The 27,506-nt window shown below is 42.6% G+C and overlaps 1 protein-coding gene across 1 annotated transcript in view; it reads right to left on the bottom strand.

Moving 5' to 3' along the window:
* The window catches only part of DYRK4 (dual specificity tyrosine phosphorylation regulated kinase 4), a 1,116,119-nt gene that overhangs the window by 554,496 nt on the left and 534,117 nt on the right, over positions 1–27,506 (bottom strand). The window contains exon 5 of the mRNA XM_069230054.1: positions 24,340–24,476. Within this exon, the coding sequence (XP_069086155.1) occupies positions 24,340–24,476 (137 nt within the window). The remainder of the gene's footprint in view (positions 1–24,339; positions 24,477–27,506) is intronic.

The following is a 27,506-nucleotide window of genomic DNA, read 5'->3' as shown; positions in this document are numbered from 1 at the left end:
GTGGCTTCTTTGCATATGTCTGCAAGTGGGACATTAACAATCCAAGCATTAGTGGCTGACTTTCCCCCTGTGTAATGTGCCTGATTTTACCACAATAGGATTAAGCTAATTGGTAACACATAGATATGCTGGCGGCAATCCATCTGAACATAGGTTATTTGGATGCGCTAGACTGAATATGCCCATGGCTGATAAATGTGTGCATTCCGAAATGTCTTACTTTTATGTAGATAAAAGGGCAGTACACTTCTTATATCCTAAGAGTGAAAGGAGTAGATGGATTGGGGGTAAAAAGTCAGGAAAGTTATTGGTTTGGTGTAATTCTGACACGACCATGGAGAAAAACGATGGATGGAGTTTATGATGTTGAGGGTTTCCTCGTCTGAGATGTTGGCCCAGCATAGTAGGTGGTGGGGGTTTGAAGGAGCTTAGGTGGAGACTATGATGGTGTTGGGCATGGGATGGTCCTGGGTCGGAAAACTGTTGTGGATGTCTGATATCTTGTGGTGGAAGTAGGTGAAGAGGTGGTTGCACAGTTCTTGTGAGGGGAGGATGTACGTGGGGTTCGCTCTGGGGTTGGTCAGTTCGCTGATGATCGTGAAGAGTTCTTTGCTGTTGAGTGCGTTGTTGTTGATGCATTCCTGGAAGGCATTTCTCTTGGTGGTCCTGATGAGTTGGGGGTGTGTGTTTAAGGCTTTTTGAAGGCTTTGTGGTTTGTGGGGGTCTTGTCGGTGTGCCATTTCCTTTCGAGGCATTTGCAGTTTTGTTTGGACTCCTCGAGGGCTGGGGTGAACCAGTTGGCTCTCATAAATGAGCATCTGTTGGAGGGTTTAATTATGGAGCTAAAGTGTCGGCGCAGTCTGAGATCCATTTGATGAGGTCCTGGGCAGCTGTGTTAGTGTCGAGGTTGTGTAGGGGTGGTGAATTGTGAGGCTGGTGACTAGCTGGGCCTTGGTGATCTTGTCCCAGCTCCTGCGGGGTGGTAGGTGAGCGAGGTGTCGGCCAGGGGATTTGCTGAAGGTAAATTGGATACAGAGGTGGTCGGTCCATTGGAGTTTGGTGATGTGGCTAATGGAGATGTGGTTGCTCTCTGTGAAGATAAGGTCGAATGTGTGTCCGGCGGAGTGGGTCGGCAAGGTGATGAGTTGCTTGAGTCCGAGGTTGGTGCGGTTTTCGAGCTGCGTTGTGGAGTTGTTGTCATTGGCATTCTCCAGAAGGAAGTTGAGGTCCCCGAGGACTACGTAGTGCTTGGAAGCGAGTGCGTGGGTCGTAGCGATGTCAGCGATAGTGTCGCAGAATGGGGGGCGGGCCGGCAGCCTGTAGATGTTGGCTGTTTCTTTGCCATGTTATGCCTTTCCTAACATGTGGACGTGATTATCATTGAGCAGATATTGGAATTTTCCAGTACAAAGGATTAAAGCATTTCCTGCGATTTTACGTATCTCGGACTGATTATTTTGGAGTGCCCTGGTTGCTCTTTTCTCTTACATATTTGTTATGCACTAATTCATTTTATCATAATTGCTCTCAAGATTATGATACAATACTGCGCATCGTAAAATGTACTGTATAATGAATATTTTTTAATTTTAAGTAACTTAAACGTTTAAAATAATTCATGGCATTAAGACAGTGTCTTTAGGTTTTTAATGTTTTCTGATTTTATATTTTGAGTTAAATTTATTTGAAAATTTTATGGTTTGTAGCCCAATACAGATTTATGTCTGACTGACTGATAAAGCACCTGAACTGGTAGGGAAATGCTGGTAAAAATGGATGTGAAAGTATACGATAAAAACGGTACTCACAACATTGTTTTAAAAACAGTGCACAGGCCAGCTTTACCTATGAGACACTTGAAAAGTGTCTCAAAGCGTGTACTGTTTTTCTCTCCTTGAAGAATTAGAAAGAAAAAAATGATTATGGTCATCACCAATCATGTCACAAACTTACCCTAACCAACAATTATTACGCTTCCACATTTGCCAAAATCCGACGGGAAATGCACTTTGCACATTATGAATGGCCTTCCAGAATAAAGTCTTACCGTGGAGCAAACATTGTATCCAAACTCGTGAGCACATTCTGAAGTTAGAATGTATAACTAAAAGAAGAACCAGAAAATATCATTCTCCAGCAGTTGTTCAGTTTGAAAATGTCAACAAAACCTTACATGTTAAGCAAGTACCTCTATAAGAACAAAATCAAATATCACGACAGTAGGTAACACAACATTGCTCCATTCTTATACCTACAATAATTGCAGAATTTGTTCACAATTATCAATTTTTTGGAAGAGATGTTCATTTATCAGATGACGTTTTGGAACTAGTCCAGATAGGGAATATGCAGAATAACTGTGAGGTATGAGCATAACGTGAAACCACATGAACTGTATCAAATGAAATACCTTATTAAATAAAACATATATTCAATATATAGTTGAACAGTTCGGAAAAGATTAATTTACAGTTTTGCATTTGGTGTACGGTTCTTGAACTGGGATTCAGGCAGCATTCCATCACAAAATGGAAGGACCATCATGGACAGTTTGTGTGGCATAGGAGGTTCACCAGTATAATGAAACTGAGTTGAAGAAAAAAATCATGTAAAAAATGAGTGGGGTGTGAGGGATCAAATCATGGATGAATAGAGACCCATGATTGAAGGGCCCATATAGATCTCTCATATCAAAAATGCTCTTAATCGTATACCTATAAACAAAATACCAGGCCAAGTTTAGATTCACTTGGCTTTCTATAAACTATTTTTACCCAAGTGAGCAGCTAATTGGCTGGCTTATACTCAAGCAAGAAGAGTCACCGGAATAATTTCATAAGCGGGCATTATAATGGGAAATAGGAGAGTGTAATTGGAAATCAGGAGATGAATGTGTAGCTTATAGATCCATCAACTTTCTCAACAATGATTTCAAACTATTTACAAAAATATTAGCTAAAAGTCTAGAAACAATTCTGCCCACTGTAACTGGCTCATACTAAGTCGTGTTCATACAAACTGGCAGGAGTGTGATAATAATCAGGAGGTTGCCCCACCATATGGAGAAAATCCAAAAATTAACTCTCCCTGTGATCCAGGCATCCCTAGATGAACAAAAAGCACTTGATGAGGTAAGCTGGTGATGTGAGACGGTCCTAGAGGAAATAGCTTCAGGGGAAAACATGAGGAGCTGGATATTAGCAGGCTTTAAGGCTCAAAGGTCAATAATCAAGATTAGCGTAGAGAAAACGCTTGACTTCCATCCACAGGGGAACTAGTCAGGGGTGCCTGCTGTCACTTCTCCTTTTTGTCCTAGTAGCGGAGCCTCTAGCAATAAAATCGGAGCCCTGGAAACCATCAGGTTATTCCCTTTGCAGGAAAAGAGCTTAAGCTCTATATTTTCAAATGATACATTGATATCACTAGCTAGCCCTCAAAACACGATCCCTGAGGCTTGAGCATTTGAAAGGGTCTCAATCTTCAGGATTAACACAGAAAAATCAGTCATCCTTAATCTAACAATCCCACAAAATGAAGTAGCTGCATTACAGACCCCATCAGACAGGAGTCATAATTAAGAGTGCACTCAAGAAAGACAGAAAAGGGATGGAAAAGCTTTAACTGACCCAAACTACTGAAACACATCCAAATAGATCTGAAATTCAGGGACCCATTAGATCTCATGGGTGGGATGGATAAATATACTAAAAGTGAAGGTCTCACCTCATGAACTACTGTATACACATTCTAATATCTATTTCTACTCCTATACCAACTACTTCCAGCTACCATTCCACTACAGAAATACAGGTGCTACAAAATCAGCTCCTACTATTCATGTGTGCGGGAAAGAAGATGCATATAGAAACAAGAATTTGCAATGCAATGGGTCTTGCATTTGTTCGAGTTACAACTATTAACTTTGTAAACTCCTAACCAGACTTTTCTTGCCACATAAACTGAAAATTAAAAGTAAAATAGTTTCACATAAGCGAGTTGATTCACAGCGCCACGGCCGCCATGAGCATCAGCGTGAAGAGACACACAAAAGGAAAAAGAAGTTCCCTCACAGTCAAACTTATAGGCAAAAGTGCAATTAGCCATGTAACAGGGGCGATGGCCACGGCGGTAAGAAAACCTCCCCAAAGAGTGACAAACGTAAACCATCTACCAATGTCATCAAAGGAGTTTTGAATGGCAAGCCCATAAATGAGTGGTAGTGATGGGTGTTAGGTGGGCGTTGTTAAAAGCCCAGATACATACCAACACGTCAGAAAAGCAGCGCTTGAGCTATGCTCAACCTAAAAAGAATGACTTGATGGCCCATAACCAAAACCTAATGGGAGCAGAAATGGGACAATGTTGCCACCTTCAAAATGGACAGTTCATCCAGGCAATGGCAACCCATGAAAAACACATGCAAGCTAGGGGCTGAAGTGGGGGGTGACCCAAGGACTACACTCTCTGTATTTCTTGATGCAGTGGTTCCTAACCTGCTGTCTGGAGACTCCTGGGGGTCCTCAAAGCCTACTGGTGTGGTCAGCGAATCCTTGGAAAATTACTAACTAATTAATAAAGTGTACATACATAAAGAAGCATAAATAAATAAATAAAGTTGAAAATTTAAAAACATCTGTAAACATGAAGGAATTTGAAAACGGAATCTAAAAATTAAAGTAGTATCCTCAGATTGATTCATGGGAGCAGTGCTGGGTGCAAAAAAGAATTATGAACAGTAAGTGGCCTCAAAGGAGTTTAGAAAAGCTTTAACCTTCCTATTCAAATTTAGATTTTGTTATATTTGTTCGTGAAGTAAACAAACTATTTAAACATTTGTATATTTGTTTGATGAATGCTAGTTTCTGTATTTTTTATGTATTGTTTTGTGGTTCAAATTACGGAAAATGCTTTGGCCGGGGAAACTGGCTTCCACAACTACTGAGTGGAGCTCCCAGATTACAAGAATAATTCAGTGGAGGTACCTGGTTCCAGTGATGATTAATTGGTGGGGGAGGGGGGCACTGAAGTCAAAGGGTTAAGAACCACTGGCGTAATGTATTTTTTGTGATGCCACATGGTCTTTTGAACAACTAAAGCTGTCTCTAGCCATTCATTAAAAAATTCCATTGCAATGTGTGCAATGAGTGCGCCAGAGACTTAAGCTAAAAGTGACTAGATATTAAAGTAAGTTGGCCAGGGTCACACAATTTGAGAACGTGGGAATGTCTGAATTAAAATTTGTAGTCATGAAATTACACAGCCAGTAGTTCAACCAACGAGCCACATCTATGTCTGAAAAATGTGTTTGTATTTGTGAATTCTAAGTTCTTTGTTTGTTGTTACAAAATGTAAACTAATTGTAAAAATATCATTTATCAGTATTTCATGTTACAAAATGTAATTTTTACATTAATCTCAGAAAGAAAAAATAATGTTTTTTTTCTGCTGAAAAAATGAAATATAGCTGTTCTATGTGTTTTCACTTGTCGTCGTGGGGTGGAACGTTACGGTTGTGCGTATATGCAGGCGTATTAAAATCTGCAGAGGTTTGGCCCTTATTTAGGCCATGTCGTATGGACATGATTGATCCTGACATCTATTTTGGTGATTACCATAAAAGTTATAAACATACAAGCCCTGAAGAACTCCTGTGTTGAGGATGAAATGCGTTGGCTGATGTTTTTATGATTATGTTTCAAGAAAAGTTGAATAAAATGAAGACAACAATGTGATGTTACATAATGGCTGGACTTTTGTGATACATCTAAACAAGTGGTGTGCTATCAAAATATTGTTCAGCTGTCCCATGTGTGTTAGTTTTGGCATTTCACCCTGCCTGACGATGTTTCACATTGTACCTTGCCTCAGATTACAAGGGAAGGAGGGGTTACAGAGGTTGAAATCTATAACCTGCTTGGAGTTCGATTGAGGCTCCCGCCCAATGTGGCACTCCTGCTGCAAACACAGAAATATAAGAGGCTAGAGTAGAGTCACAAACGTTGTTTGTACGTGTAGTCCGAATTTACATATGCAAACTACTTTTTTGCGATGATAAAGCCACGTTTGTGAGTCACAAAACTTGATTTCACACTTGTAAAAAAAATGCACTTGTCAGTAAATCGCAAAACATTTCTTGGAACAGTTCTACTGTAAAAAAAGGCAGATCGTATGGGAAGCCGTTTCTTCACATGCAGTTTTTTTCCTGGTGGAGTAAAAAAAACGAACACGATTGTGCTATGTAAAACTCAGCGGGATCGCTGAAATTGAAAACAAAAAAAACGAGAGCAATCACGCTATGTAAAACCCAGCGCAATCACGCTGCATGAAAAATAAAAAGATAAAGTAGTGCAGAAACCAGGCTGAAAACATGGAGCCTTGTATGTTTTCAGTAGTTGGCCAGTGCGCTAGAGGAGGGATAAACATCGGAAAAGGCATGAAGTATGCATGCCTTTCACTAATGAAATCAAGCAGATTTCAAAATGCAAGCCCACAAACCATTTGAAAGTGACAGACGTGACATGGGCATGGTTAAATTCCGAAAGAGTAATTACAACAGGGACGTAGAGCTTGTGTGCTCGACCCTAAAAAGACTATTGCCTCATTATGACATTGGCGGTAAATCCCACTTACCGCCATGCTGACTTCCGCCAACATACCGCCGCTGCAGCGGCTATCCGTTCACCATATTTTGACACACACACAGCAATCCGTCACTATTCAGCCACAGACACAAGTCCGCCACACCAAAGGTCAGTGATAAACTGGCGGTATCCAAACCCACACCGTTACACCAACAGAACTACGCCCATCACATAATGACCCACGAATCACCACAGCAGACATTCAATGGCGGTAAACCATTGGCGGTACATACTGCTGCAATCAAAATACACACACACATACAAAACAATATTACATCGGTCAATTAAATAACATACACCTGACAGCCATACACACACCACACCCACCCCCTCACACCACTATAAAACACACACCCACATTACCCCTAACCCTTTACGACTACAAATAATTGCCACCAGAGAGAGATAGCAAGACCACTGACACAACCAGAGCCACATATCACTCACACCTATACACCACTCACGCACCCCACAACACACACCCCAACACATTAACGTACACACTCTCACCTACACACCTTACACAACAACCATGGCACCACAAAGACACCCCCGATCTCAGAGGAGTAGCTAAGGGTCATGGTGGAGGAAATCATCAGGGTAGAGCCTCAGCTATTTGGAGCACAGGTGCAGCAGATATCTATAGCTAGGAAATGGAGCTATGGCGGAGAATCGTGGACAGGGTCAATGCTGTGGGACGGCACCCAAGAACTAGGGATGAAATCAGGAAGAGGTGGAACGACCTACGAGGGAAGGTACGTTCCATTGCAGCAAGACACCAGCTCGCTGTACGGAGGACTGGCAGTGGACCCCCACCTCGTCCCCCACAACTAGCAACATGGGAGGAGCAAGTCTTGGCAATCATGCATCCTGAGGGCCTGGCCAGAGTAGGAGGAGGACTGGACTCTGGTAAGTCAACTCTCTACTACTACTACCTCCTTACCTGCATGCCATCACATACCCTCACCCAAATTCCCATCACTCCACCATCTTCCACACACCCCACCATCACATCCCACTCATTCCAATGCCAAGCCCTGCATGCACTACCAATGCATGGACATCACTCACAGCCCTGCATGGACACTTATCACCAAAGCATGCACAACAGAGAGAATCAGCTAGCCTACCATATACCAACTTACACAAGTGAAAGCTGCCAGGGCAAATACAACCAAATAGGCAACCCACTGATGCACAATATGCCACACACAGAAACAATAACACATCATTTACATCCCCACAGGTATCCCAGCCAATGTCATCGGAGAAGAGGTGCCAGCACTATCCAGTCCCTCAACTGAAGAGGCCCACAGTGAGGACAGAAACTCCGCTCGCCTGGATGACCAACCTGGCCTATCAGGACCGCTGGACAGTCGGTTATCCAGGCCCAGTCACACACCACCACAGAGCCTCCCCCATCTGGAAACACTACCACAGCACCCTCCCAGCGTACCCACACCTCTGTCCCCAGGACGTCAATCAGCAGTGTGTCCACCTCTACAGGGGTCCCAGGGCACACCTCATACCCAAGACAATGAGGGACCTGGGGTCAGTGGCAGTGGGCACACGGTTCAGGGGACAGAAGTGCAGAACAACAGGGACACTGGGAGGAGTGCTGTGCGCCAGGGGGAGGATAGGCCCAGGGAACTGACTCTCCAGGAGGTACTCACCAAGATCCTGGGAGCATATCAACGTTCCCAGGACACAATGGGCCAGATCCTGGACAACGTGCAGGAGAACAGGCAGCTGCAGGAGGGACAGTACCAGGGGATCAGGGAGGACTTGCAGGCATTTAACACCACCCTGGTCTCCATTGCAGGGGTGCTGGCAGACATGGCCAACATTATGAGGGAGGAAGTCTCACAATAGCGGGCCCCTGCCACTAGCCAGAAATCTGAACTGCCTTCCACCTCAGTTGCCGCTAGTGGACAGGAGGCCCCACCACAGGACTCACAGGCCACCAGCACCCGTCCCCCTGCAGAAGGAGAACCACCCCGTAAACAAGACTATTGCCAAGACCCCCGCCAGGAAATGAGACTCTCCTGATTGTCACCCTTCTGTCCCACTCTGTCACCCTGTCCACCTTGAACTGCCATTGCTCCCCTTTCTATGACCCCTTGAACACCTGTGCTACAAATAGACTGGAACAATACCCTGGACTTTCCTCCATCATCACCCTATCCCAATGCACTTGCCCCTCTTCTTCTTAACACTTCAATAAACACCCTTGGAAATGAAACACGTTTGGAGTATGTTACATTTTTAAAGTATGTATTCGCTTAAGCAGGTTCAAACATTGCAAATCAACTGTACAGTAATTGTGCACATAGGAAAGGCCTGTATTTGGCTGCAGTGATCACACCAGGAGCAGCAGTGGGGCACCAACATCTGTAAAATGAATTACCAAAGGGTACAGTAAGTGGGCATAGAAGTGGGAAATAACAGCATGCCTGTGCCAAAGATATACAAAATAATGACAATGAAATGGAAAGTAACACTGTCTGACCTATGTGTCATTGGAAGTATTGTATCACTGCTGTTCTGTTGTCCTCATCCTCATCCTCTGCCTCCTCATCCTCACTGTCTACAGGGTCCACTGCTGCCACACAGGCATCTCCAGCCTCCTCCTCCTGCAGAAAAGGCACATGGCCTCTCAAGGCAAGGTTGTGCAACATGCAGCATGCCACGATTATCTGGCAGATCTTCTTGGGTGAATAGCACAGGGATCCACCTGTTAGATGGAAGCACCTGAACCTGGCCTTCAGGAGGCAAAAGGTTCTTTCGATTATCCTTCTTGTTGCCTATGTGCCTCATTGTAATGTTCTTCTGCCCTTGTCCTGGCATTCCTCACAGGTGGTCAGTAGCTATGATAGGTTGGGGTAACCAGAGTCACCTGCAAATATCGAGGGACAACATTTAACCACCCACTATCCCATATGGCACACAACATACCCATAAACCAACACCTACTGGGTGGGAACCAGGGCTTACCTATTAGCCACACCCTGTGTCTCTGTAGTTGGCCCATCACATTTGGGATGCTGCTATTCCTCAGGATAAAGGCATTGTGCACCGACTCAGGATACTTAGCATTGACATGGGGATGCACTGGTCCGCCAAGCAAACCATCTGTACATTCATGGAGTGGAAACTCTTACGATTTCTGAACACCTGTTCATTGTGACGGGCTGTGACAAATGCAATATGAGTTCCAACAATCACCCCAATTATGTTGGGGATATGTCCCATTGCATAGAAGTCAGCCTTCACTGTGGCCAAATCCTCCACCTGGGGAAAAACAATGTAGCTGCACATGTGTTTAATCAGGGCAGACAACACTTTTGTCAGCACTATTGAGAACATTGGCTGTGACATTCCTGCTGCCAAGCCCACTGTCACTTGGAAAGAACCAGTTGTCAGGAAATGGAGCACTGATAGAACTTGCACAAGAGGGGGGATACCAGTGGGGTGAGGGATAGCAGATATCAGGTCAGGCTCCAATTGGGCACACAGCTCTGTGATTATGGCCCTGTCAAGTCCATAGGTGAGAATGATGTGCTGTCCTCCAGTGTTGCCAAGTCCACCAGGGGTCTGTACACGGGGGTATGTCTCCATCTCCTATTCATCCACAGCGGTAGCAATCTAAGGGACAAAAGAGTGAGGAGCCGGTCACAAAATGAACACTGGAGCCACAACAGTACAATGTATGATGTCAGTTTGTAATGGGTAAGTGGGATTTTCCCTGTATGTCCAAATTTTAACTGTGACACAGTTACTATCCAGGGCCTGCACCCCCCACAAAATGGCATCCGCCTGTCCTGTGTGGAGGGACAGGTACAAGTGAGGTAATTCCACTGACGTTGTGCGCCATTACAGGAGGCGGTCGGGAACCGCCGTGCAACTCCTCATTGGTTAACATTGGGTGCTATGGGGTACAGTGCACATTTTCAACACATAAAATAGTGTCACTCAAATAGTGTTCAAGGGTATTATTGTAGTGCAAATACGTGGCTGAAAAGTGCAATGGAATGAGGTGATGGTGGAGGAAAGTCCAGGGTATTGTTCCAGTCTTTTTGTAGCACAGGTCCAGTGTCCAACGGGCCATAGGAAGGGGAGAAAAGGCAGTTTAAAGTGGACAAGCTGACAGGGTGGCACACAAGGGGAACAATCAGGAGAGTCTCATTTCCTGGCAGTGGTCTTAGTCTTGGCAAGTGTCTCTGGCTTCTGTCTGGGTCGAAGGGAATGTTTGCGGGGTGGTTCACCTTCTGCAGGGGGAGGGTGCCTGTGGCCTGCGGGTACTGTGGTGGGGCCTCCTGTCCAATAGCTGCAGCGGATGTGGTGGGCTGGTCAATAGACTGGCTAGTGGTAGGGGCCCTCTGCTGTGCAGTCCATTCCCTCACGATGTTGGCCATGTCTGCCAGCACCCCTACTATGGAGATCATGGTGGTGTTGAGGGCCTGCAAGTCCTCCATGATCTCCTTATGATGTTCCTCCTGCAGCCGCTTGTTCTCCTGCATGTTGTTCAGCATCTGGCCCATCGTGTCCTGGGATTGTTGGTAGAATATAGAATGAGGGGTAAAGACTGTGGAATAACGGATGAAGAGTGATGGAAGAGGGTGAGTTACTGTGGGATTAGGAGAGAAGACTAAGGAGCGAGGATAGAGTTGTGAAGATGAGGAGTCAGGGAGGCACAGCAGACAATGAGCACTGCGAGGGTGCTGGGCAGGGTGACCCTGCCCTGCCTCATGCCAAATGCATGGGCAGTGCATGGGTCCCCCCTTTGCACCTTTTCTCCGACAGCCTTTTCATGGTAGTAAAACCACCATGAAAAGGCTGGTGGAGAACAAGGTTGTAATCAGCAGGGCGGTGCTACATGCAGTGCTACCCTGGATGATTCTGACCTGCACCTGCCGTCAACCCGTCGGGATCACGATTCCAGCTGAGACGCGGAACACCAGCGGTCTGACAGCCAGGGTCATATTGTGGTGGTCGGATTGCCACAGCAGCAGGGGTCCTGACTGCTACCGTGTGTCTGGCAGTCTCTGTCCTCAAGGCCAACCTGTCTGCAAAACCAAAAGAGCAGCCCTTTGCCTGTGTCCATATTAGAACTGCTGAGTTCTCAACGTGAAGCTTTGTACTTGCCAAAGGAGCTAATAGCCTTTGCACAGTAAAAATTCAAATGTGGGATTGTTACTGGCAGGATACATAAACGTTAGAGAACACATGTTTAATATAATGCACCCTACATTTAAGGCTCAATTTCTGCCTTAAGGATGACTTACAAATATTGAGAGGGAAGGTTTGGGCTTTGCCATTACTCTAAATGACAAAGTCGAGTTAGCAATGTAACAATTGCTCTGTCAGCCAGCAGTGGCACATGGGAGTCATGCTTTTGCTTTGTCACAATTGTGATGACACCAATAAGTGCCTCAGTCCATGACCCTTGTAGGCCCTGAGTACCCCTGGTACCAAATAACAAGGAACCTATAAGTGAGTTTACTTATGTCAATGTGGGTGAACCAATCAGAAATGCACCATTTTCAGGTCGGAGCATTGGCACTGAGGTCTGTTTAGCAGGCATCAGTGAACCTACTGAGTTGAGCAATCAGCAGCATCTGTCTTAAACATGGGGGTTAATCACGTATAAGAAGGCATTTCCTTACACATGAAGTCAATGTTAACGAGGAGGAAGGAGCTCATTTGACTTATATAATGACGTTAGCATTCCATAAAGAGTAGACCCTCCTGCAGAAATGAGGGAAGATTAGTGCAGCAAGTGCTTCTTTAGCACCATGGAGGCACCAAGAAAAAATAATGGCCACTTTTTTGCTGGTATTTGTGTATTAATTGTACCAGTCAGAAAAGTGAAATTACATGTGCTAGTGAAATAATGGTCAATTGGCAACCCTATCCCTCACTCATTTATCTTCACTCCTAATCTCTGTCTTGTACCACTGCCCCAATCCTCCCTCCTAATCCCACACTCATCACTCCAATATGTTATGCGTTTCTCCTTGTACTTTAATACTCACTCATTAATCTTCGTCTCTCACTTTTCTTATGTTATCCCTAACTCTTCAACCTAATTTCCTCATTACTCATATTTTACTCATTTGTCATCTCTCACTCCTCAATAGTCATCTCTTACTCCTTATGCCTCACTAGCCATTTATTGTCCTTCACTCCTCATTCCACACTTCTCATCCCCCCAGTCCCTTGATCATCATGCCTCATTCCTAAATTCCTCATTTATCATCCATTGATTATATCTTCAATTCTTATGCCTCTCTCGTCATGCCACAATATTTATACCTCATGTCTCATACCTCTTTTTGAATCTTACATCTTATTCTGCACTCATCACTCACTACTCATTTTTAGTTTCTTGCTACTAAATCTTTACTCATTTTACCCTTCATCTTTCTTCCCTCATTCCTTATCACTCATTCATCAGTCTTCAGCTCTCACTTATAATTTCTTGCATCTCACTTCTTTCCCTTCTCTCCCCTTTCATTACTTTCATGGTTAACTCATGTCTCACCTTATTTCTTATCCGTCAGCGCTCATCCCTCATGTTTCTCTCCCCATACCTCATCTCTCCACACCCTTTACTCCTCATGTATCGCCTACCTCACCTGTGGCTTCTCAGCCCTTCCCGTCTTCACTCCTCATTCTTTACTTCTCTTCTATCATACTTAATGCTCCAATTGTGGTTTGTTGGTTTTTATCCTCATTCCTGACCATCCGTCAGCCATCCTCTAATTCCGTACATAATTCATCCCTCAGCTCTCATCCCCAATCATCCCTTCACATCCCTTACTCTGCATCACTCAATCTATATTTTATGTTTCATCCCTCATTCCTCAGTTGTCCCTCCACACTCCATCCTTTATTCCTTCTCTCTCTCTCACACTCTCTCCACTCACTCGTTATCACTTATTTGTCACACTTCACTCTTCACCTCTTTTTATTTCCTCATCCCTCACTGCTCATGCCTCCCACTCGGCTTCTCCTTCACACCTCACCATCACCACTCAATCCTCATCCCTGATTCCCTAAAATGTCCACCTGAACCCTCTCTCCTCATTACACACTTTTCTCCTTGGGCTTCATTCCTTGTTTCCTGTTCCTCAGTCCTCACTTCTCATTTTCACTTCTAATTCCTCATTCTTCACTTCTCATATTTCTTCCCTCATCCATCAGGCCCCACTCCTCACTTCTCATACCTCATTTTTTGTCCCTTATTCTTCATGTTTTTCACTGCTCAGTACTCAGCCCATGGTCCTCATCCCTCACCTTTCATACCTCATGCCTCAAACTTTACCTCTCACTGCTCACTCCTTGTCCTATACTTCTCTCCTGCTGTTCATTTTTCACTCCTCACTTATTACCCCTTATCCTGCAATACCCTTTCACATTTCACTGTTAATCACTCAATCCCCATACCTTACTCTTTAATTCTCATCCCCTACTCCTCATTCCTTACTCCTCTTCCCTCACCCTTAATATTTGGTTCTGTGTTTTTACTCTTCAGTCTTCATTCCTCAGCCTTCACTCAAATATGTATGTGTGTGGGTATGTGTTTTCTTTTTTACTTTTTTGAGGGGAACCCTCTCTTTTTTATTCTTTTACCTCTACCCTAACCTAAACCCTAAAATGATCTGTACATCCCTCTACCTCTAACCGAACCTAAAAAAAAGTTAGTTGAAAAAATTAAATGTGTGTTATATTTATTTTATTTATTTTTATCAGTTCATACCCTTTCAGACTATGTGACATTCATTTCATTATGTCATATTAATTTTAAAGCAAATCACCAAATGTTCAGTGCCCACCATATTCATTTAAAGGTAAGTCACATTCATTTAAACATGGTTCGTGCTAATTTAAATATGTGCTTTATTCATATCAATGCATGCTATTTTTACCTCACCGTTTCATATTCATACAAAAACGTGTCACACTCATTTTCATAAATGTCATATTAATTTTGGTCAGGGTCATTTTAATTTCACCAGAAGTAATATTCATTTCAAAGTGGTTCATATTTATCTTAATGTGTCATATTACTTTTAATGAACATCATTTTCATTTAACTAGATGTCATAATCACATTAATGCTTAATTTTAACATGGGTCATATCCATATCAACATGTCACATTAATTTCAATGCATGATATTTATTTTGATGTTTACTATGTTCATTTCAAAGCATGCTATTTTCATGTAGGCAATTGTCACTGTAATTTCAGCATTTGTCATTAATTTTAAGACATGCTGAATTAATTTTAAATGGGCTCATTCATTTCAATGGATGTCATAATCATGTTAGCATGTCATATTCTTTAAAATGTCAAATTCAAATCAACAATGATTATAAAAATGCTAGCATGAGTCATATACATGTCAACACATAATAATATTAATTTAAATGTGTGTCGCACTACTTCTAATGAAAGTCATAGTCATTTTGATAAACCACTTCATTTCAAGATTACTCATATTCACTTTAAAGCACGTCAAATTCATTTCAATGAAGATCATATACATATTAACACACCTTATTCATTTTAACCTGTGTTGTATCCCTTTCAATCAGCTATATTTGTTTTAATGGTTGTCATATTCATATTAACACGTCATATTCATTTTAAGATGCCATATCTGTTTTAACATGTCATTGATTTTAATATGTATCATATTAACTTCAATGCATGCCATATTCAGTTTGACAAATGCCATGAACATTTCTGCATTGGGGATATTCTTTTCAAGGCATGTCAAATTAATTTCAATGGGGCATATATTAATTTCAATACATATTTATTTTAAGTCATCCTATCTTCATTTTCGTATATGTCATAGTCATTGCAATCTGAGTAATATTCGTTTAACGCAATTCACATTCATTGCAACATATCTAATGTTCATTTCAGTGTATGTCATCTTATTTTCAATGTGCACTATATTATTTTCAGAATATAATATATTCACTTCAGTAACTTATATTTGGTTTAATTTGTCAATTCATCATGTCATATTCCTCTTGGCATATGTCAAACATTTCAAGAAATGTCCCATTACTTTTGATGCACATTGTATTAATTTCAGTGCTTGCTGCATTATTTATGGTGGGGGTCTTGAATCTGTATCTGTATCTTATCAGTAAGCATATGCACATCTAACTCTATTAGCAAGGTTTCAGATCTGCAATAGATTGCACTCAATAAGTCCCAACTTCACCCCCTAATCATACATCATCTGTCCCTATTTCATCTTCTGCATAGCTCCAGTTCTGATGCTGCTCTATGAGCCAAATGGGCAAGGAATACTTCTTGATCTGAGTGGCATGAATTCCAAATAACTTTCAAGCTGTTATTGACTGTACACAATTTCTTGTTTCCAGCACTTTGTCTGAGGAGAGAGTCGTCTACCCATGGATCTCCAACACATATATGTCTGTAGACTATAAATGATGTAATGGGCAAGGGGCCTCCAAAGCAAAACAAAATCATGTTCTGGGTTGCTCACAAATCTGATCAATTAGAGGCAGTCTGTTCTCATACAATACTCCATGATAAACATAGAATACTGGTTAGGTGCATTACCTTTAGAATGGTGCCAGTCACTAAAGACTCTGGTACCTGGGAGACCATATTTGCTAGCACATATACCATTATGAATGGTACACTCTCTGTTGAGGTATTACCAGAATTCTTCAATCAATACAAAATAAATATGGTGTCTCTGCAGCACTTACTTTGAGCTTAAAATTGATGGGTAACTTTGTTGTGGTCTCTTCAACAGTTGTCAGTAATGTTAGAGAGGTAGTGCCATTGGTGGCAATTTGCCATGCTGGCAACCATACCACTACCTCAGGAACAGCAGAAGACTAAATAGAAAAAAGCAGACAGAATCTGCACCCAAGCAGGAGTCCAGTAGGGGCAATTATGATTTGATGGACCATAAATAAGTAAGAGGGGCGGATCAGTATCATAATACTCCAGGACTCTAGAGACTTGGTGCTCAGAGAAATACTCTGCAGATAAAATGAGCAGTCAAGCTGAGTATTGTGGAAAAGGCGAGAAAGCTGAGGGCAGTCTGTGAATTTAGGGAACAATGTGAACAAAGAGGAGAAAGGTTTGGTTTCAAAAGCTGATTATAAATAGAAGAAAGTGGCAGGTTGACCACAAAAAGAATAAAAATGCCCAAAGAATAAAAGTGCTTCTGGGGACTTAGGCATAGCCAGCAGTACCTCTAGACAGCGCAGAGGAAGTAGCAATGGTTTGTTTGACTCTCAAGGAGCATCTAGTCACCATTCATGAAAAAAATATTCAAATAGAAACACCAGATGGACATGTAAATTCTTCCTGTAGAGTTTATAATGTAGAAATACAAATTGAGGGTGACATATTATGCATTGTAAAAGTAGTTTTCTAGTCACACTTGCCCTATGCTTATATGATTGTTCTAGCTGAGGACGAAGGTCCTTCATTCTTGTTAAGGGACAAGCCTCATGGGACAGTTGTAATACTTGAAGCGCTTCCCTAGTGCCTTGGATTTAACAAACAAATATGCACATAAATGGTCTGTGAATCAAACTCCAGCCTTGTTTAGAAAGGGTGGGTGGGACAAAGAACCCATGTCACATATGATTCCTCCTCAAAGTGAGGAGCAGGTACATGCTCAATATCTCTTGAAGGCAGAGGCGAAGCACAACATGAAAATGATTCTGACACAAATGCAGTATCATGGATTGATAATACCCTATCATTTAACTATGAACACACCTTTCTTTTCAGTGATTAATCCAGCAAATTTCTATTGTATTTTACTAGACTGTGAACATGTGATTTCTCTATTACACACATACCCAGTGTGCAATGATCATAGTACTGGACTAATAACAAATGTGGTCAGGAAAAGAAATAACATGACTCTTTACATTGCAAACAAATTCTTTAGTCAGAACATCCTGGATGAATCACAATACCTAACCATGTTCACATTTGGTATTGATGTATATGAGATTACCACAGGGCTATAACAACAATCCAGATATATTTGCAATGAGAACAGTGGAGATTCTGCAAGACAATCCTAAGTAGTCCTACATTGATGACATATGTTACTGACAATGACTTAGGTGAAAATTTAAAAAGGGCAGACTGAATTGTAACTATTTGAGCCCAACATTGATATACAAATAACTTATGTAAACAAAAGCTTGCCTTCCTTAGTGTGACTGTATTGGAACATGAACTATCCAGTAACTGGGTCCAGGACTGAGTCCAGAGAAATGTGCTACTTTGTAACTCACAGAAAAAATTATACACACACATGAGGTTCTTCAGTTGTAGAATGGCTTATCTACTCCATTATGCTGAGCGGATGAAGCCTTTATATGATTTAATTTAGCCCACCTTTTGTTAAAGGAACTGAACAGCTGTGAATATGGCTATGTTATGTGGGCTAAAAACAGATATGTTAGAGATGAAACATTTGCAAACGTACCAATACCAACATCTAGTAATTAGGATTATTATACTAGGCTATACATGTGTTTTATTTGATGAGACAAATAGCCCGCAGCCAGAGTTGACTGAATGTGTGTGAATTATGTCAGTGGTGGGTACAAAGGGCCTCTAGACAAAATTCAAGTGATCGAAAATTTGAGTGTGATCCCTGTAAGGAAATGGATTACTATTTAGGGAGGGGTCACCCACCTAAAGGTTTAATAACACTAACTTGTCAGGGTGAACCCTAAAAGTCACTAAATTAACCTGAGCACAATCCCCTGCTAACATGGGCAACAGCAGATATAGGCTTAACTTAGGTTAATGTGCTAAGAATTTATGCAGTACAACAATGGAAATAAAGTACAAACGGCAAACAATAAAAATCCGAACAACAATACAAATCCCACTCAACACCCATCTAGAGCCCTTCTTTCCTCTTATGTCAGCTTACTCTTGGTGCCAATGATAAAAAGAGAAATGGGCATGGGCATCATTCTTCTGTCTTGCAGCTCAAGTAAGGAACTACCTCCTGCCTCAGCACCTCAAGATTGGGAGGAATATCTCTGTGAAAACTTGGCTATTCGATCAAGCCTTTTGAGGGCTTTACCTGTGGATGTGGTGAATGGTTGCAGATTTTTTAGTGCTGGGACACTGATGAGTAGTTGTTCGTGCTTTATAAATTATTGATTTAAATTCTTGATTGATTTAATTTAGAACACAATGAGTGAAATGTGATAGACAAAATGATACCAAAATGACAAAAATCCAATAAGGGGAACCAGAGATATGAGTTTTTATAGTTTTATCTGTAATTAGCGCATACAAGAGATGCCATATGCAATGATACTCTATCACTGCAGTAGTTAACAACTTGGGCGCACTTATGGGCTGGCAGGGATGGATTCCGAGGTTGGATACACCAAGTGGAATGACTCAGTCAAGGATTTTTTTCATGGAACTTAGGGCCACAATTACAAGAATCTGGCACATCAGCCTGTGCGTCAGATTTCTTGTGCTGCCCTACGATCCCCAAACGACGCCATTGATGCACTGTATTTACAATACAGAGCTCCATGGCGCACATTTTCACACATGCTTCAGAAATTCTGACACATCTATTGGCACTAAACTCATGCATTGCTGGACTAGCGTAAAAAAAAATGAGGCTATGCCAGAAATGTGAGGAGACACCCATTGAAAAAAGCCCTGCATCCATTTTATGCCTGCTCTGAGCAGACGGTAAAATTCTGATGCAGTGAAGTCGCAGAATGACTCAGTGAAAAGTTGTATACTTAACTGCGTCAGTTCTGAATGGTTCTTCCCTTGGGAATGCCTACCCTGCATACATTATACCTGGTCCAGGTATAATGTGACGCAAGGGTTTAGAAACTGATGCATTAGGCCCAATGGGTCACTTTGTAAATCTGGAGCAGTGTAGAGCACTGCTAGCTCCACTGCTGCGTTGAAAAAAAGTGGTGCAACCGTGGTACAAAGGCCTTGTAAATGAGGCCACAAGTCTGCAAAATGGAGGAAAAAGTCTTCCAGTGGGGCAAGGTAGCACACTGCATCTGGTGAATACAACGCAAAGTCAGACAGTTGTTGGGCGACAGCTCATTGGTGCTGCTGGTTTAGGCGGGAAAAGCTCAGAGCATTTTAGTATCTCACCCGCCAAAGTTTCCAACTGTCATCAAGATACTTTTCACACCTTCTGCTGCTCAAGTTTTTCTTGTTGGGGCTTGTGGGCAGATTTGCCATTCTTTGACACAATGCAAAGCAGCAATGTGACTTGACGTATTGTGTTGTGTGAAAGCGAGAGGGCAGAAATTATCCTTATTTAAAAAATGTGGAGCATTTCTGCTTCCTTCAGGTGCTAGCACACTGTGTGCTGGCTAACGCAAGTGCAGGCACCCTTTCTTCCCATAGTGCAAGGGTGTCCAGTTACAGACTGTATTGTTTTTCGTAGGAAGGAACAACGTATTGAACAAAAGCAATCCTTGGAGGCATGCTTCTCTTTCTGTGTGTGCTGCAAAATGCAGCACGAGTGGCAAGAGGAAATAACCAGGAGAAATAAAGCTATTCCACCTTGTTACGCCTCTGTCAGGTAGGCCCAACATTTTGGCCCAAACGCAGGTTTACAAGTCTCTGTAAATCTGGGTTTGCCTCCAAATACATTGGTGGATGCATGGGAGCACCCATGATCCACCCATGTAACGACTACCTGACTAAACCATGCAAAGTCACATTATGTGGCTTAGTAAATCCCAGTCAAGGACTTGCATTGTCTAGCACTGACTTCCGTCACGCAAGGACAATTCAGGACCTTAGTAAATCTGCCCCTTAGTCTCTACTGAGAAAGCAGGCTATAGCTGATGAGGGCTCAATATAGGATTCCTTCTTGCTGAGAGTAGGCTGAAGTAGATTTGCTGCTCCGGAGAAGTCCCAACTAGGAGACCTTTGCCGGATTGGCTCAGGTTGTTGGTCCTGGTCTTCCAGTGGCTAGAAGTCAGAAGTTATTCCAAGTTCCAAAACTTTAAAGGGTACATCCCTTTTTCCTCAGCTCATAACCTAAGGCTTCCAGATTCGAGGAGAGACACTTAGGACTTGGGCTTGATCCAGCAATGGCTTGAGTAGGGTCCATTGCAGGTCAAGTTTTGACTGTGCAACTGAGAATCAACCTATTCATGCATTTGTCTGTTGCACTGTAATTAACTGCAAGCAGGTGTCAGTCAAAACTCAAGAAAGCATACATACGACCACTCTGGAGGATAATTAACCTTGGCCCAGAAGTTCCACAACCACTACTGTTGTGTAGCCATTTTAGTTATAGCTCCATGCACGTTAGTTTAACACACTAGGCCGCTGTGCACTTTGACCTGGATATATTTTATGCGGCTTCTCATTGTTATTTTCAGAATAACCAGTTTTACTGTCTTGTTTTATTTTCATCTATCTAACTGTTTTTGCTTAGCCCAGCACTGTGTTCTCAAACAAGACATTCTTGATCACTTTATGCTTCAGTCAAGGCTACAGTTTGGTACATTTCCGGTGAACGTGGTAGAAGTTTAGTCTCCAACATTCTTAGAAAATACACATCCTTACGTAGGGACATTTTATTAGAACATCAGCTGTGTTATTATAAAAATACTTCCTAGTCCCATTACACGTTAAGAGGGAGATTCCAGCCAGGGAACCACAACTGTATGCTGATTGCTGAACGCTTTGCTGCAGATGCTAACGCAGACTACAGGCCTTTTCTCAGGTATGAGGGTTGATGTCCTTCCGGGGGAACCTGAAAGGCAGAATTAGAGCTTAATATGCTGTGCTCAGATCATGGTTTAGGTAGGAAGTAGTCCATAAATCCTAGTGACAATACGATAGCGTTATTCTTATGCTTCACTCTCCTTGTCACCATTTTAATATTGTCATGTTGTGTCGTCCTGGTTATTGCAGCTCACGCTTTGCTATCTAAAATGCCGCCATTTTATTTTAACCAGTCATTAAAACTTATACTGCTTCTTATTGTCACTTATATATGAGACTGAATTGTGAATGAGAGAACCGGATGCGACCTGAGTGACTACGACTTCCCTGAGAAGTCTAATATGTCATGCGCTCGACTGCCCAATCATCCCTATCTTCTGGTAGAGATGAGGCACTGCTAGTTAGCTGGAGCAAAACCCGGATTTAGAGTGACAGGTGTCACCCACAGTGGGTCAGACTTAGTCTCCCACACCGTGGCCGATCTTGCTGCTCAAAATCCAGTAGTCTCATTAGAATAATGAGAGCCGACGCAACACTACTATAGCATTAAGTACCTACAAGTTGCTAAACTATGGAACTATCTTCCGACAAGAATATGAGCTGTTCATAACCACCTCGAATTTAGGAGAATGGTCAATAGCTCATCAATGTGAAAGGGCCCATGCGATTGTATTTACCAGAAGTCAACCCTTTATTACCCACAGCACAGGACAGAAGAGAATGCAAGAAAAAAAGCAAACCTGTTCAAAAATACTATTTAGTTTTCGACTATATATTTGCTTTCACCTGCACAATACGGTATGATTATCAAATAATTCTTGTTTGTATGGCCCCCATGAATGTGCAATGTACAATTCGTTTAGCAGAATACAAGGCCTTGGCACCTCCTTGCACCACATTAATGTAAATTGTTTTTATGCTAATGTGGCTCAACGAGGCAAAAATCACCGACCATATTTACAATGTGGTGCAATGCGCCACTTTGCAACCCCTAGCGCCACATTATGCCTGTGCCAGGCATAATGTGTGCAAGGGGGGATGTTCCAGCGTTAGGTGGCCTGCAAAAATCTACAAGATTTCATTGTGCCATTTTTAGAGTAATTTTTAATGCCTGCTCAAGGCAAATGTTAAAAGAACGCACCCATTGAAATCAATGGCCCTCCTTACACTTTGCTCCACTAACGTCAAAACTTTTGATTCTAGTGGAGCAAAGCGCCATAATAGCCTAACATTTTTTTATGCTATTGGCCTAACGTGCGCCAAGGTGCGCTGTATTGTAATGCAGCATGTTGTTAGGTGGAGGTGGGGAGGCTACACGAAATCTGGCACATCAGTACTGATGCGCTAAATATTTGTAAATCTGGGCTAAAGAATGAAACAAACAACTCCTCTTTTTCGGTGTCAGACCTACAGCTGAACATGTGTCTTCACTGTAGTTTGGATTAACAAATCTATTCCCACAAATATTAGTATGAAGGTGTGACAACTAGACATATGTAGTATGCATATGAATAATAATGTAACTAATGGTGTGACGTATCCTACACAACTCCAGTACAAGAAAGCACAATATCTAAGCATCTAATTTTTCAGCACATTCTCATGATAAGATAATAAAAAAATGCATGAGATTGCATCAAATCAAAGGAATACTAGAAATTGCACGAGACTTCATGGAAACACCATGATAAACCACTACCTGTATTTACAGTCACGGCTCGCAGTGGATACAGGGGGCAGGGCGGTGTGCGGGAGGTGGGGATATTGATAAGATTTAAAAATACATTTTAAAAAATGTACTTGCACGCCGCCGCTCCCCTGCCTCATCAGCAGCAGCAGACACAGGCTCCCATCCTGCCCTGCGGCCAATCATGACGCTGCTCAGATCAGCATTAGGATTGGCTGGGAGCATCCAGCCAGGGCACCCCCATGCAGACTGGGAGCATGTGTCTGCTCTCTTCAGCTGGCAACGCAGCGCTGGGCTGGAGAGATCACAGTGCGCATATGTGTTTGCTGGGCCGAGACGGCGGGGCAAACACACATGTGAACCGAGGGGAGTGCACATTGCACTCACCTCAGTGCTCATCGTCCCCAATGCCCTGCCCCTTTAAAGAATTTGCAGCGGTTGCTGCTGGTGGAGGGCGACCCTCTTCCACCACTACGTATTTGCGACCAAACAGTTGATACTGTGCTCGGAGAGAGTAGTGTTACCCCTCCATATCAACACTTCTCTTCAGGGGCCATAAGCGCAGCAAAATACTTATGTCGCACAAAATCATGTCTTCAATGTCCATTGTCAGTATTGCCACTTCATGTGATTGTATTGATTCACTTGTGCACGGTCATGTTTGAATCGCAGTAACGTGTTTCTCACCTTTTGACTCGGCCCTCACTAATCCTTTCTCAGCTAATGGGTACACTTCTATAATAAGGTAGGCTGCTTGTACTACTTGAATTGAATCATCGATTTGATGTTTGTACCAAGTACACTTACGTTTTTAAGAAAGTAATACATAGTGTTTCCTAATTAAATATTACAATGAAAAAACAGAACTTTCAAATATGTTTCTTAGAAATTTAATTAAGAGCACATTAAATGATTTATGATTAACTTGGAGAAATACATTTGTTGATAAAAAGGAAAGGAAATAATTCTCATGACAAGAGATTGGACCCTCGGTGGCAGGAATGATTTAAACAGCTTCTCTGGCATCATACACACATTTATACCATTCTACTTAATTTTCATTAAACACATATTGAACTGAAAGTAGAAAAATCACATCCAGACGTCTCTCATCATACTGCATCAACGTTTTTATGCCCTGTGAATTCATTACCAACAAAGGGTATATTTTATATCCACAACTACTGAACACGACATTCTTATGAGTTATCCAAACAAACAATATACCTTTTTTTGTTTCGTATTATTTTAACTGCCACAAATTCATTGTTCTTATGGTCCAAACACGTTACCACTTGTCCAAATGACCCTTTGCCTGTTAAATTGAGTGCTTCGAATCGGTATGCCAGATGGTCATGTAGCACCTAAAATGCAAGCAAAACATTATGAATAGAAAACATTTACCATATAATTTCAAACAATGGTTGGTCAATGAAACATTCTTTATGATCAGGCTTGATAGCGCAGCTGTAGCCAGATAATTATGTGAGAATCACCAGATAGCCTTTAGCTCCGCCCAAATGTTGGGATTATAGAATACATTTTTAGATTTGGCAGACATTGTGCTTCCACAAAAAAGTGCTTGCTCTCCAGCAGCTGTAGCCATTTTGTTTACTTAGAAGACTGCTTGACCTTGAACCTTCAGGGTCACACACGTGACATTATTATGCTATTAAAGTGGGGCTGATAACTTATTGTGTTTCTCTTTCTCTGACACCAGCACAAATGGGAGCAACAAGGAATGTATTGAAGTCCCATCACACTCCCCTTCCACCATTAACTTTAGACTTCATAGTGCAGATTGGTGTTTGTGACCAGTATGAGATTCATAGAGCTACATTAATCTACATGGATTTTAGGTCTGGCTTGACAGTGCAACTGTCACCTAAACTTATCAACAAAAAATAACTTTCAGAGTACTACTGAGAGAGGGGGTTAGGCTCCACCCACATTTTGGTTCCCCTGAGTACAGGACCTGATTGGGTCATACTTGTGTGCTTTCACAAAAAATACTGCATGTAGTGTACTTTTTGGCTTGTGGTAAAACTTGTACTCGATGCAGGCTGAGTTGGTTATGGTGGTAAGTCAATGATCATGGCAGTAGGCCTGATCTGTGTATGAAAAGTTATGATAAATATACTAGGCCTTACATATTTATTGTGAAATGCATGTGTTAAAGTCAAAAGACATTTAATTGTGGATTGTTATTATTCTATAATAAAATCTACAGATAGCTATTTTGTTACATGGAATCTCACAGATTTCCATAAGGGTTTTGATATTGGTTGCTCTGTGTGACAAATCATGGATATAAAAGGTTTGAGCGGTGAAAATCCTTGTTAGGCTGTTTTTGCTTAGCCAACTTTAATTTTGTATTATTTTCTAATTTTATGACTGAGTGTACATTGGTTGAGTTGTGAAAAAGCTTATGCTTAAAACTTCAGGCTTGAGTTGGTTATGGTGACAAGCTATAGGCCTGATTGGTGCACTTTGAAACTGTATATCCAATGCCCTAGGTCTGGTCTGCTTATCATGAACCACTGTCACAAAGGCATTTTGGGCCAGATGTATGAAGAATTTCCCTTGCGAGTCCCTAGTAGCGAATTATAAGAAATCGCTATTTTCGGCACGCAACATGTGATGTAACAAAATTGTGAGTCAGAAATAGCGATTTCTTAAAAATCGCGAATGCAATTTGCAACGTCCAAATACCGAATCGCAAAAACAATTGCGATTCGGCATTTGAAAATCGCAAATTACGAAAACGGTCACCTGGCACAGCCTGATGACATCACAAGCAGGAAGTGAGTCAGCCCATGCTGTTTCCAGGTACCACACCCACAGGAGCAGACAGACAGTCAGAGACCAGCCCCAGGGAGCAAGTTTATGAGAAAGCTAGGACCTAACACCAACATGGCCAATGCTGGTAATGGAAAGGAGAAGGGAGAGAGGAAAAGGAAGCTGAAATTCAGTGAGCAAGAATTGGAGGTGCTCACTGAGGAGGTGGTCAGGAGCCATGACCAGCTCTTTGGGAAGTGCTCACTCCAGGTACCAGAGAGTGAGAAGTGGAAACTTTGGGCTGACATCCAGACCAAAATCTGTGCAGTGGGGGTTGCGCAGCGCGCAGTGGAAAAGATACGCAAGAGGTGGTACGACCTGCGTTCCTGTGCCAAGGAGAGGGTGGCCAGCAGGCTAATGGAGGCAAGGAACACAGGAGGAGGACCATCCACCCAGACACCCTCCACCCCCATGGAAGACCTGGTGGAGTCCCACTGCTTCCAGAAGCTGTCAGTGGGGTCACTGACATTGACACTTCCGGCACACCCAGCACCAGTAAAGGTAAGTCCAATTATGATATGTAACCCCATATGTGCATGTACAAATGCCCCTTAGGAAATAGCAAGTAGTGCAAAGCATTGTGATAAGTAGTCCATTCCACATCTTACATGCGGCACAACAATGCCTTATGGGAGTGGTAGTCCACAACCCAGAGCGGAAAATAGAACATGGATAGCAATTAAGTATGCCAACACACAGTAGAACAAAACACACAGTTCATAGTGATACGATGTAAGTGTACATTTATTACCATTGTGCCACATTTGGTGATACATACATAAATGACATGCTGCACATTGTCGTTGCAGATGGCTCAGGCCCAGCAGCAGCAGAATGTGCCAATGTGGGGGATGCAGAAACACAGCCTCTGTCCGACTCTAACACCAGCGAGTCATTGTGTATAGCACCAATCAGACGCAGGGCAAGGGTGTTACCTCTCCACGATTTGAACCAGGACTCCGATGACATGCGGGATGAAGGCCACACACCACCCCCAGAAGCTGGATCCACAGGAAGGCAGCAGTCCCTGCCCCAGCGTCACTCAACTCCCCGCAGTGAAGATATCCTTCAACAAATTCCTCAGCTAGCAGTCTTGTGTGAATCCCGCTGTGGCGAAAGATGTACGAATCATGTGTGCTCCCTGGGTACCTGGCCACCAGATCAGTTATGATGTACGAGGCATTGCATATCACCTGTATGTTCATTGAATGTTGGTATTTACGGTTGCGGTACACATGCTCTGTGGTCGATGGTGGACAGATTGCAACATGTGTCCCATCTATGGCACCTAGGACGTGGGGAACTGTGCTATCTGGTAGAAATCTATTTTTGTCTGCTGTATTTACTGTGGGGTGTGGGGGAATCTGATGAACTGTTGTATCGTGCTCACCATGGCATTTAGAAATGCATTAAAAAATCTGGAGAGAGCACTCTGTGATACCCCTCCAGCTGCTGCTATGACCCCTTGATAGCTCCCTGAGGCAAGTAGGTGAAGGGAGCATAATACCTGCACATGGGTGGGTATGCTATTGGTCCTGTGTGTTGTGCACTGCAGT

The sequence above is a fragment of the Pleurodeles waltl genome, chromosome 4_1 (genome assembly GCF_031143425.1).
Source record: "Pleurodeles waltl isolate 20211129_DDA chromosome 4_1, aPleWal1.hap1.20221129, whole genome shotgun sequence".
Taxonomy (NCBI): domain Eukaryota; kingdom Metazoa; phylum Chordata; class Amphibia; order Caudata; family Salamandridae; genus Pleurodeles; species Pleurodeles waltl.
The sequence above is the reverse complement of the archived record's forward strand: the minus strand, read 5'-3'. Positions and strand labels throughout refer to the sequence as shown.